Genomic DNA, 13294 nt, shown 5'->3' on the forward strand with positions numbered 1-13294 from the left:
TATGGGTGTATTGGCAAAAAACTTTTCCTGAAGAACGATGTAGACTTATTGCTGATGCAGACTTTTTGCCATTCTCTCATAGTTCAAAGTATTCCTTGTAATTTCGGAATTTTGTATATCTTTGAAAAACTTCCATGTTGTTCATCATTGGTGCTAGTAAAATATAGATACTATTTGTATATACCAGTATTTGAATCTCTATTTATTGTGCAGATGGTTGTGAAATCCCTGCAGTGTGCATCTTTATTAATAATGTCTGTTTGGACACTGTGTCTTGAATTATGCTGGCCCAACTCAAAGAGGGAAGAAGACAGAGGCCAGAAAAAGGCAGCTTTTGTTGAGACAGACAGCACGCACACTAAAGGCAATTTGGAAGAGGGATCACTGCATATTGTGCTGGTTATGACCTATAAAGCCCTATATGGCTTTGGTCCAAGCTATCTGAAAGACCATACTCCCTCTTACCAACTTGCCCAGACTCTTGAGATCTGCTTGATGGGGATGCGCAAGAGGGTCTTCTTAATGGTGGCTGCTCCCAGACTCTGGAACTCCCTCCCCAGAGAAGCCAGACTGGCTCCCTCCTTGTTGTCCTTCCACCAGCAGGTGAAGACCTTGTTCCAATAGGAAACTGACTGCTTTTGATGAAAAGGTTTGTGCTGTGCTGTTTTTACTAATTCTCTGTATATTTTTATGATAGATAGATAGATAGATAGATGATAGATAACTATAGTTTTAGTTCTATTAATGTTTAATTGTTTTTAAATTAACCCTCTCTAGGAAGCTGCCTTGAGACTCTGTCAAGGAAAAAGGCAGGGTATAAATAAATAAATACATATCATATCATATCATATATCATATCACATCATATCATAATGTTGTTGTTTAGTCGTTTAGTCATGTCCGACTCTTCGTGACCCCAGGGACCAGAGCATGCCAGGCACTCCTGTCTTCCACTGCCTCCCGCAGTTTGGTCAGACTCATGTTGGTAGCTTCAAGAACACTGTCCAACCATCTCGTCCTCTGTCGTCCCCTTCTCCTAGTGCCCTCAATCTTTCCCAACATCAGGGTATTTTCCAGGGAGTATTTTCTTCTCATATCATACCCATCCCAATTTCACCTCTGCAATGAAATCTATATATATATAAATGTAGGCATTGTGCGCGTGGAGGTCACAACCTTTCTCTGTAACTGCTGAACCGTAATGTAACAAATTTGGCCACAACGTCCCATGCCCATAAGGGAGGGATCTGGCATTAAAATTTTTCCAAAAAAACCCACAACACCTTTCACACCTAAAATAATGATTAAACACAAAAAGTAGCGCCCAAATTAGACGTCAGCACCTGAAGCTCTGAAAACTCCAGCAGCAACCAATAGAAAGGCAGATTGCACCCTGCCACCTCCAAAGCTGCGCTGCCAGATGACATCACAAAATTCCACAGCAACCAACTAAAACAATCCTTTTGCAGCAACAAGGCCCAGCTTTTTCAATAGGCTGCAGCATTGCCAAGCAGGAAAAACTGAGTAGGCCACACCATTCAGTAGGCCACAGGCAAAAACAAACAGAATAGGGCGTTTCACAATGAGGGGTGGTGGTCACAGGGATGAGGCACAACAAAGGGAGGGGGGAAACACATAACCATGGGGGGGGGACCCTGAGTCAGCCAAAGCAGTGGGGTTGGGTTGGAACAGGGAGAACTGAGTAGGCCGCAGCATTGCCCAGCAGGAAAAACTGAGTAGGCCTCACCTTTGCCCAGTAGGCCACAGGCAAAAACAAACAGAATATGGGCCTTTCACAGGGTGGGGGAATCACAGGGATGAGGCACAACAACGGGAGAGGGGGCTCACAGAGATGAGGCACAATAAAGGGAGGGGGGAAACAGCCATGGGGGGGTAGGACCCTGAGTCAGCCAAAGCAGTGGGGGGTGGGGACATTTTCAGGAACACGCGTGGGTGGGGGAGTCTTATTTTTGAAACTTACAGTAGGGGAGTCAGGGTTGGGACAGGGCAGGTGAGGGGACTCTGAAGGGAGACTCTGAAGGTCAGTTTAACAGAAAAGGGTCCATTTAACACAAAAACCCACAGCAACGCATGGCCGGGCCAGCTAGTTTTCTATAAAAATGGAGGCATTGCAGAATTTGTTTTCTGCCTCCACCATCTGACAAGGCTTACATGCTTGTCACATGCCCACACATGCTGCCTCCTCACATCTCAGAACCTTTTGCTAGGAGACCAAGTTGGCCTCCTTCACATTGCTGGGCCACTGAAGGAAAAGGCCAGTCTTTCCTCCTCTGCCTGGGTGGAGCTTGCCCCTGCATCAAACAGTTTGATCAGGGCCAACACTGGACAAAGGAAATATATATGCACACTATGAGAACTGAAGTCTCTCTCAAACCATTTTCCATTCTCTTAAAAAATACTGCTATATTTTTCAGTTTTGTATACTACTATTTTATCTCTAGGCATTATTCTCGCTCCTGTTTAGTCTTAAGATGGTAAATTACTCTACTCCATTTGTATCACTTACAGTCATACTTCGGTTTAAGTACGCCTCGGTTTGAGTATTTTCAGTTTAAGTACTCCACGGACCTGTCTGGAACAGATTAATCCACTTTCCATTACTTTCAAAAGGAAAGTTCGCTTCAGGTTAAGTACGCTTCAGGTTAAGTACGGACTTCTGGAACCAATTACACTCATACCTTGGGTTAAGTACGCTTCAGGTTGAGTACTCTGCGGACCTGTCTGGAACAGATTAATCCACTTTTCATTACTTTCAATGGGAAAGTTCGCTTCAGGTTAAGTACAGACTTCCGGAACCAATTGTGTTTGTAAACCAAGGTACCACTGTACTGACATTATCATTTTACTTACTGACATTACTGATTGTTTCAAATACATTGTTTTGAATTGCTAATAGTTATTGTTGTTCATTTGCGGAAAAATAGCATGCAATTAAACATAATGATGATGATCTGTCTCCAGCCAAAATTATGTGTTGAAGAAGTTGACATATAAACACATATATTAAAAGTACGACTTTCTGTTTTATGGCAAGTTAAACATTGTTAAATATGCATATCTGACTACACTGCTCTTGTTTACAACATTATATAGAATACTTCTCACGTAGGCAACGAGTTCTGGGGAAATCAGATCTTGTCAGTTAACTGGCCTTTCAGTTTAAAAGAAATTGGACTGTGCAGTCGTAATGGTGACTTGGTTTCCATACTGTTTAAAGCAGGAATCCCCAAACTTCGGCCCTCCAGATGTTTTGGACTACAGTTCCCATCATCCCTGACCACTGGTCCTGTTAGCTAGGGATCATGGGAGTTGTAGGCCAAAACATCTGGAGGGCCGCAGTTTGGGGATGCTTGGTTTAAAGCCAACCAGCTTGTTGCACAGTGCCATGTTTCTGAGAGAAAATTCTCAACTGTACACAGAATGAAGTTGCTCGCTAATGGAAAAACCTTCAGGCATTTGCAGATTGCTTCTCAGCCACAAGACGTCAGCAAACATTTAAATACAGTTAGAACTGAGCCTAAACCAGAGCATATTTAGTGAAATATTTTGTGCCCTGCCAAAAGCAATTCCCTTTGCCTTCATTTTAGTGAATCTTGTGAAATGATGTGAAAATTTTCATTCAAAGCGAAGGCAGAGACACTGCCCTCTCTCTGATTTGGTGTTACAGTATCATTCAGAGCACAATTGGATTCACTGTGTGCTAACATGATACCATCTTGTTTCCTTTGTGGTCCCTGATCCACTGTAATCACCAGGATAAAAACCCAGTGGTATTAAAAAGAAACAAATCAATTCCCAGAGGATCCAGATTGAGAATATAAGCAGCTACAAACAGCACACAAAAAGGTAAGCAAAAGGGAGGCTTTTTGGAAATCTTTCCCTTTTACAAATTGTCTCATTTTGCCAATAAATGGTACAGGTTGGATCCAGACTTAGCCGACTTGTCCCATTGATTTCAATCAAACCTAGCTATAGGGAGAAAGTGTATCGTAGGCCTGCACTGTGTACATTGCTGTAAGTTACCTCTATTCCAAACTCTGTTCAGAAAGTAGGAGGGGCTACTGCCAGCTGAGATGGCAAGTGAATGTGGGTCTTAGTATTGGAAACTGGACCCAAGGTCACATTACCAAGCTGGTTTGGAATAGGTGTCTCTCCTTGCCCCAGCCACACTCCGAAGCCCCTCCCCCTTTCCCCCTTCTGCTGGCAAAGTTTCACCAACTGAGGCAGGGTGAAGGGACTTTAGCCACTGTATCTCCAGCTCAGCTGGAGTCAGTGGTTAATGCTGGCATAGCCTCAGTTCAGCCAGGAAAGCCATGTTTTGCCAAATCCAAACTCTCTCACCCCAGCAGAAGCTAGGTTTGGACTGCACTGTAGGTCTGGATCGAATCCAATAAATTTATCAAAAAAAAGTGTTATATCTTGTTTAGTGCAAACCACAAAGTGAAGTGAAACTTCAGTAGGTACATAATCTTTTCTGTGCTCAACCTACTGCAACAATTTCATTCAGTAGCTAACACAGTTTCTACCTTTATTAGGCCCTTCCTATGCAAACTGACTTTGAAAGCTACCCCCCTGCAGGAGAATCTCTGGGCTTAGATTCTGATGCCATCCAAATATAGCAGTTGCTAATTTAAAAGTTTTCCATGATACAAATACATTTTCATTTCCTTGCTAAATTTGTTGTACCCTCAGCATTTTCCACCACCAAAGGAAACTTTGAAGCCACAAGCAAAAGATATGGAAATCAAGAACTTTACCACAACAGAACAAGAAATCCAGGAGGAGCGGAAGAATAGGAACCTGAGGCAACCGGTGAGAGAGGGAGCACAGGACTTAGATTTCAACCAACAAGCTCTGGAAGAGGAGGACATTTGGGAACAGGTTTTCCTAGTGAGAGAGGGAGAACCTGTCCCAAACAGACAGTATGATGCTTGGGCAAATGAGTTAGAAGGGGCATGGAGATGCGCTCCTCTAGTGGGAGAAGGGGAGCGCCATCCATGCAATGGACAAGTTGTGGGAATGGAAGGTGCAAAAAATGAGAGGCGCAGGAGATGTGTTAAAGAATTTGTACAACAGAATGGGAGGGTGGGAGAGCAGCATGGGTTGGAGTGGACAAGAGTTGGTGTGGGATGAAAGATCTATTGGTTTTTAATTGATGGATGGATTAAAAAGGTCGGAAATTGGATTGTATTAAGGGACTGGTCGGGACACCCAGGGAAATGTTTTTCGGGGAAGGGAGGGGCTCCGGGATCGGAGTGAAGTAGCAGTGGAAGAAGATTGGTAGAAATTTAAAATTTATTTAAAGAATAAACGTATAATAGATTAGAATTAGTGGAAGTGAGGGAGATAAAATAGAGGTTGTAGATAACACAACGGTGTGAAATAAGTATTGATAGAAGTTAAGAAGTAAATTAAATTAAGAAGTAAGATCTAGATAAAATATAAAAGGATAAGATATAAAAGATATAAAAGATTAAAGAATTAAGGTATAGTTAAAGTAATAATTAGAATTTATATAAGATTTAGAGTTTACTACGGAGGACATGTATAGAACCGCGGAAGGAGGTGGAATGAGGAAGTCAATAGATTGGAAATAAGGGAAATAGTTAGAATTTTTGTTTTTGCATTTTTGTATTCTTTCTTTTTTGTATTCTTTTTGTATTCTTGTTTTTTCTTTTTTATGTTTTGTAAATTTCTTTGTGTGTTTTGTATTTTTGTATGTTTTGTTGTTTGAGAAAATCTTTAATAAATACATAATAATAATAAAATAAATTTATTGTACCCTCATGCTGTTTGTTCTCTTCTTTTCCAGTAACATTGCAAAGACTTTCTGGCACCTAACAATGGCATGCAACCACCCTCTAATTACGTTCTTGTAATGCCAAGCTGTGCCTTTATTTAATAATTACCAACCCTGCAAATAACAGTTTTGTAGTACAATGTCTACCAAAGGACTAAAGTAGCATCTGTCTTAGTAGTAAATTAAAGTGTTGTGGCTGAAATATAACGAAATTAGCATTTCAAGTGCAAACCATTAAATCAGGCATCCCCAAACTTCGGCCCTCCAGATGTTTTGGACTACAATTCCCATCTTCCCCGACCACTGGTCCTGTTAGCTAGGGATCATGGGAGTTGTAGGCCAAAACATCTGGAGGGCCGCAGTTTGGGGATGCCTGCATTAAATGATTATTTGGACAAGGAGGATATATCAAATCATACATGTTACTCATCTAAGTTCTAGCAGCCCAACCTATAACCTGGTGGCAAGCCCCTGGCTTGATGGATTCAGCTTTCTGCTTCCCCCAAGACTGTAGCCACCTCTTCTTACATTCTCCCTCCCCCCAACCCCCTCCCCATTCTTTATTCTCTGTATCTTAGGGTAGGACCCAAACCAATGGCTTTAAGTTACAAGAAAGGAGTTTCCGATTAAACAACTTTCTGACAATAAGAGACATTAGACAGTGGAAGGGTCTACCTCAGAAGGTTGTGGCCCCTCTTTCATTGGAGGTTTATAAGCAGAAACTGGGTGGGCATCTGCCATGTATGATCTTGTTAAGGTTCCTGCATTGCAGGGGGTTGGACTAGATCACCCTCAGGGTCCATTCCAACTCTACAATTCTACGATTTTATGATTCCATGATTCTTAGATTCACATACTCTTTCACTCTCATTTCCTCTCAATATTTTACGCCTTTTCTATTTTTATGCACCCTTTTCTTCTGATGGACATTGCTTGAAGGAGGACTTAACGTGAGCCAAGGCTTCCCAGAGCACAGCTTCAGAATTTCATTGACTATCACAGCTCAGGCAGAAGGTGCACAGTGTGGTGCTTTCTTTCCCCTTCCTCTGTAAGTCATCGCAAGGAGCATCCACTTCCTAGGGGAGGTTCCCAAGTCAGAAGCTATGACTTCTGGTAAGCTTAAACCCTGCACCTTTTCAATTAGGCACTTGTAGACGATGGGGACACAGAAGTGGCAGGGTGCGTGTGGAGATTACATTGTACCTGTGAGAAAAGGCTCTCTTCAAACAGTGACATCCTCTCTGTTTCTCCAAGCTTTTATAAAATGTCTGCACCTGTCTGCACCCTGGCTAAATTTGTGCATTTGCTCCAAGGGCAGAGCAGCTTTATTTCATTTTTCAAAAAAGCTAATGGCTTACCTCTCCTTGCCAGATGGGATTGACCGTGTTACACATGATCTTGGATCTCTTCTCCTGTCCATGGTGAGGGAGAGCTGGGAAGATGCTGTGCTTTCCAGGCTGGATTGAAATCTTTAGGTAAGGGTCTGGATTGAAGAACATGCCTTTCTTCAGGCCAAAAGCTTGAAAATCTGCAGAAAGTTGAGTGGGATCCACTTCAATCATTAATAATTTTTAGCTTCCCCCCTTTGTAACCGCTTTGAAACATCTGATCTAATTTTAAATCTTGTGAACTGTATTCTCTGCCACCATGACACTCAAAGCAACAGACATAACCAGTGAGGCAAGTCCCAGTGATTGCCATGGGAAATGTACACACTATACATTTAAAGCCCATTTCTCTCATCCCCAAGAATCATGGGAACTGTAGTTTGCCCCTCATAGAGTGACCATGACCAACATCCTTAACAAACTACAGTTCTCAGTATTCTTGGGGGTAGGTATGTGCTTCAAATGCATGGTGTACCGGTATATGCATCCTTAGCTGCATGAAAATAGTAAAGACTGTTGCTAAAGCCTGTAGCTGCATTGTGATGGACAAAGGCCTTCTTATGGGCCAAGAAACACAGGGAGGGTAAGAGGCATTAAGAAACTGGCCAGAGAGTTACAAGGATGAATAAAATCATGCAAGGAACATGGAAGAGATTTAGATCCAGTGTTTCTAGAGCCCGTTGGGCTCTGCAAATCTTCTTGCTCTGCCAGCTCACACAGTAAACAATCAGAATGTGCTAAATGTCAGTTTGCTATCTGTTCAGGGGATCAAGACACCACCAAGGAGTTTCCAGGCAAGCACTTTCCATTCCTATTTGTAATTCACTGCTAGCAGAATTTCCCAAGAAAATATGGAGATATTTTCATCTCATCATAATGGCTCTGAAAAATGTGTTCACCAAGGCTACTGACTTCTAGAAGGCCTAATGTTTTTGTTAAAAATGAGTTCAGCAGCACACTCTGGTTTTCCCAAGGCATTTCTTGGGTGCATGTGAATTGAAGGAAAACCAAGAGAGCAGTTAACAGCCTCTGTATATATATATTTTTAAGTCAAACCTAATGATGAATGATATTAATACACCATATACCATGCATCATTTCTGATTGCTCATAAATCACTGCCCTCCCCACCACAAGTGGCACATATCAATCTGTTTGAAAATGTCAGGCAATTTCTCAGAAACAGATCAGTGGAGCACAGAACAAACAGAAAGCAAAGCAAGCATATTTTTCTGTACATTTTCTCAGACATTCAAAAAACTAGAATGAAGTCTATAACAAAATGATGGAGTGGGCCATTTTGTGGAAGTAAAGCCATTAACAGCAGTGGAGTTTGGAGGCATCGCTTGGAGGCAACCATATTTGTCTGGGAGATAACAAAAACGCTTCCATAATACAACTAGTTGCACATAACAGAATTGGGGCAGTGGCAGACACAGGATAATTGAGGCAAAGCAATATTTGAAGAAAGCCAGTACAGCATGCTACAGTGACTGGGGTTACATTTGGATGCAAAGATGACCTTTGGAGAAGCCATAATGCTTACTGGATGATCCTTTGCAAATCATGATTTCTCTGCACAATCCAGATGACAACATAAGCTAAGATAGATAGTAAGGTGCCCTGAACCTATCAGGTACCATTCTGAATCAAGGGAGTTTAGTTATCGCTAGAAGAATGAAGAAATCGCTAGAAGGTAGGAGGCAAAAAAGATCTGAACATCACAACACTGGAAAGAGAATGTGGGAGAATAACAGGATGGAGGATGTTGGCAAGGCAGGGTCTTTGAAAATGATCTCAAATAATAAATAGGTTCAAATGGGAGTGAGGAGTTCTTCAGTTGTTAAGAGTGTTATATGTTAAAAGTGGCCCTTTGAATTGTATCTGGAAAGAGAAGTTATCGGAAAATCTTTAACACTGGCATGATACATTCTGATCAAAGAGTCACAATCAAAAGTCTGGCTGCCATATTCTGAACCTACTGTGAATGGTGTTACAATCATGGTGTTGCCAGGTAACTGTGGCATTCAGTCATACCACCACGTGACAACATATCTTGCGTTCTGTGCCTTTATCAAAATCTTAAGTTAGAGGCTATCCAGTTCAGTAAAATATGCCTCTGAGTGTAGGAAAACACAGCAATATGTTTCTTCGGGGTACATAGAAAGGTACAGTGGAGGTGTAGAAAGATGTTTGAGGGGACTGCAGTAAAATATGATAAAAGTTTTTAGTACAATATGGCATGGGATACAGGAAAGTATGGCACTGTGGCAAAACATGGTGGGGTATTTTTCCAAATCAATCATGTGCCATACAGAATCTCTGCTGCCCCCAGAAAAGTGATAAGAAAATGCAACAGAAGAATTTAAAGTAATATGATTTCACTTTTGCTAACAAGAGGCTCACAAGAAAGCCAGAGGAAGTCTACAGTGAAGCCACGGGTGAAAAAGCACAAGAAATTAACTTAGGAGGGCGGTTGATTGAAAAAAAAAAGCCAAGGTCACAAGAAAAAGAGGAGAAAATATTAATTATTAACACATTGCTAGCAGGGATAAATTGTTAATTGTCTTCAAAGAGAATGCAAAAGAAGAGAAGAGTAGTTAATTAATGTTCTGGTGGGCTTTGTATGCATAAACCAATGACAGCCAGTCATTGACTGGAGTTCCTTAATAAGACAGTCAGGAATGGCAGGTAAGCTTCCTTGAAAGATCACTTATCCCTCACCTCAGTTCAGCTGTATAGGAGTGCTGTGTATATGCTGGGGTGCATATTCAATTCATACAAGATTACAGTGTTACTATACAGAAGATGCTCCATGTTTCTTGAAAGGCAAGTTTGATGGCATAGAAGTTCAAAACCCCACTGTTTTAGCCTAGCTTACCCAAAAGATTTACTGTGGCCATAAAGGAGCAGATCCATATACATTACCCTGAACTTCTTGGTGGGAGGGTAGGGTGCACATGTAATAAACAAACAAACAAATCAGACTTGGTGATGAATATTATACAACATGACTTCTCTGAGCTCCATAAACTGATCACAGGATACAATGACATTTCAGGCTTAGTTAACTGCTCTAATGATTCCTCTCTGCTGTTACAAAATCATTTAAGTAGCTGCCACATAGCTACCAATAACCTGAAGCCACCTTTAAACTCTGTGTTAAAAATAGATTTTTCTTAAACCTAACCTATTAGCCGGAGAAAGGAATGTATGTAGTTACTGTAGCTTATCATAGATGCTAGCTACAGATCGTGGTCTGTTGGATTCTCATAAGCAAATTCCTTTATGATTTGTTCTTATAACTTTCTAGGCATAGAAGACTGGATAAATGGATCTAGTTTGGATTAGACTGAGGAGAGTCAATAAAATGACAGTCAAGATCAAGAACCGATAGGAGCTAGCAACTGGTAATGAAATCTACTAATGATGAAAAGTCAGTTGCAGATCAGTTGCATGAGGTACCCGAGAGTCCCAGGTTTGATAGTGTTGTTGTTTAGTCGTTTAGTCGTGTCCGACTCTTCGTGACGCCATGGACCATAGCACGCCAGGCACTCCTGTCTTCCACTGCCTCCCGCAGTTTGGTCAAACTCATGTTCGTTTGATAGTATGTATGTGCTATTTGTGCCTCTTCCTAGCTCCTTCAAGTAGCATGACGTACTAGTTAACAGGAAGAGGCTAGCGCATAGCTGAACAGGTGTCATGGAAAACACAACAGCATTCACCTTTCCAGACCTCAGTAATGGACAGCTATTCCGACCTTGAATAAAAGACATAAAGCTGTGAAATTTTGAGGTTTGAAAGTTTTCCAGTAATTGTGATTTCTTTAAAATTCCAAAATATTGTTGAAATGTTCATGACTTTGATTTAATCAATGAATTTTAAAATTTGATCAACATGGAGACTTGGGAAATGGGAGACTGGCTTCAAATGTTCCCTTAGCCATGAAGCTCCCTGGAAGGCCTGGGGCAACTTGCCATTTCTCACCCTAAACTACCTCAGAGCGATGTTGCAATGATAACATGGGGCAAGTCTCTCTGTGTTGCCTGGCCTCATCTCATCGAAGGAAGGGCAGGGTAGAAACATGATAAACACATTCTATACAAAAGTGTATCAGGGCAAGGCATACCTGACAATGAAAAACTGATCAGTCTTCTGCTTCCCTGGCCCTGGACTGAATCTTCATTGGTGATGCTTTTAAAAATCTGCTGGAAGGAGAAAAATAGCAAGAGAGCTGGCATTAATATTTTTGCTTTTCTTTTTAAAACAATGCTACGTAATAACTACATTATTCCTATGGTTGCAATCAAGAACAAATTAATGACAAGCGCTCATTAGGCATCTATTGATCAAAACACTTCTTTTGACAAGTTAATGCTTTACCAGTAAAGGGGAAATAGAGGCTACTGGAGAACATCATCTCAGAGAAGGGGAAGACGAAGCAACGGATTACCGTAATCTTTTAAGTGCCCATAAAAAGAGCATTCTCTTATCCTACTGTTTGTAAACAGCACTTATTATGGGGGGGGGGAATAAGGCATTTGCCAGAATACAGTTGTTCATTGTTCGTTTTGGAAGTAACTGTTTGTGCTAACAAATGGAAATATGGGTTCCTGTTGTTGGTTCGCATCTGTCTGTCTCAGGAGGCAATGGAGGAGTGTGCCATTGTCACACAGCATCTGCTGTGGCTGTAGAGACCAATAAGGGAGAGACATGTTTTGTTGCATCTTGGACAGAGGAAGGTGTCTGGTGCTGCTCCTGCAGATGCACCATGTCATTTTTTCTCTCTGTTCTCCTCCTAGCAGTCATTCCTTCTCTGGTCACTGCTATGGATGCACCTGACCGTCTGTCTCCATGCTCTATGGTCGTCTGCAAGGGATTTCCGCATGGCAGGGTTGATTTTGATGCTGCCAAGAGTTTTTCTTTTCTTTTCAACTATGTTGTGCCCTTATTCTGCATTTTTATCTCGTGAACTGCCCCAAGATCTTCAGGTGGAGGGCAGTATATAAATTTATAATGATGATGATGATGATGTCACATTTGCAGACATCTCTGTAGCACAGAACTGGTCAGGTGCTTGAAATCAGCTCACTGTAGTGCATGTCCTTGGGAATCCTGCCATCTTCCATTATACAGACATGACTATTCCCAGTGTAAACATGCTGGGAATATGGGCTTGGGAGAGCACATCTTTGTTTCAGACTCTGTCCTGCCATGTGATGCCCAAAACTTCCTGATGCAGCGCATGTGCAAGGCGCTGAGATGTCACTCCTGGTAGCTGTAAGTTGCCCATGACTCACATCCATAAAGCAGTGTGTTCAACATGCAAGCCTGGTATATTGGATGTTAGGATCACATTCTCCAATACTCTTTTGGAGAGATGAGTGATTGCCATAGCTGCCTTGCCAATATGCTTGTCCAGCTCAGTGTTGATGGAGAGGTTGCTGGTTACGGTGGAACCCAGGTAGACAAAATCATCTACCACCTCAAGTGTTTGGTCACTAATACTGATATGTGGAGTCCTGGCAACATCATATGAAATACCTTTGCGTGTACAACATCATAGAGCTGCACTTTCAGAGCTGTTTTTGAAAAAAGATGAAACCAGCAAGTTTGGCTGGGAAAAGATGGAATCCAATCCCCTCTGCTCCTGAGTAGTGGCATTTTAGCTCTTTGAAAAGGGGCACATGCATAGAGACTTAGCTGTTTGATCAGCAAGGGGAAGGTGCCTGCAGAGTGCCACTAGCCATTCAGAAATATTTACCCACACTCCCTCTGTTACCAGTGGTACCTCTCTGTGCCTACCAGTAATGATGTAGGGACCTTTTCATTCACCACTCAAATCATGGCAGCAAAGCACAATCTCAAGCCCAACACAAGTTCAACAACTTCAACAGTCTCCAAGTTGCCATTCTAGCAATCCTGGCTAGGTACATCAGAGTGAGGTTAGCATAGCAAACTTCTCACTAATCATAGCAACTGCTTTGCTTGATTCACATTAAGTTAGATCTTTTGCTGCCCCTTTAGTAGAGCTGCTTGTATGAGCAAGTTCCTTCCCGAAAATATCCAGCAAAGCACAATCAAG

The 13294-nt window shown here is 41.8% G+C and overlaps 1 protein-coding gene across 1 annotated transcript in view; it reads right to left on the reverse strand.

Annotated features, from left to right (window-relative positions):
• Positions 1 to 13294, reverse strand: part of HECW1 (HECT, C2 and WW domain containing E3 ubiquitin protein ligase 1) — a 125401-nt gene that overhangs the window by 68220 nt on the left and 43887 nt on the right. Inside the window, exons 5-6 of the mRNA XM_060280553.1 lie at positions 11339 to 11417; positions 7180 to 7349 (exon numbers count right to left, since the gene is read on the reverse strand). Coding sequence (XP_060136536.1) covers positions 7180 to 7349; positions 11339 to 11417 — 249 coding nt within the window. The remainder of the gene's footprint in view (positions 1 to 7179; positions 7350 to 11338; positions 11418 to 13294) is intronic.

The sequence above is a fragment of the Zootoca vivipara genome, chromosome 12 (genome assembly GCF_963506605.1).
Source record: "Zootoca vivipara chromosome 12, rZooViv1.1, whole genome shotgun sequence".
Classification (NCBI taxonomy): Eukaryota; Metazoa; Chordata; class Lepidosauria; order Squamata; family Lacertidae; genus Zootoca; species Zootoca vivipara.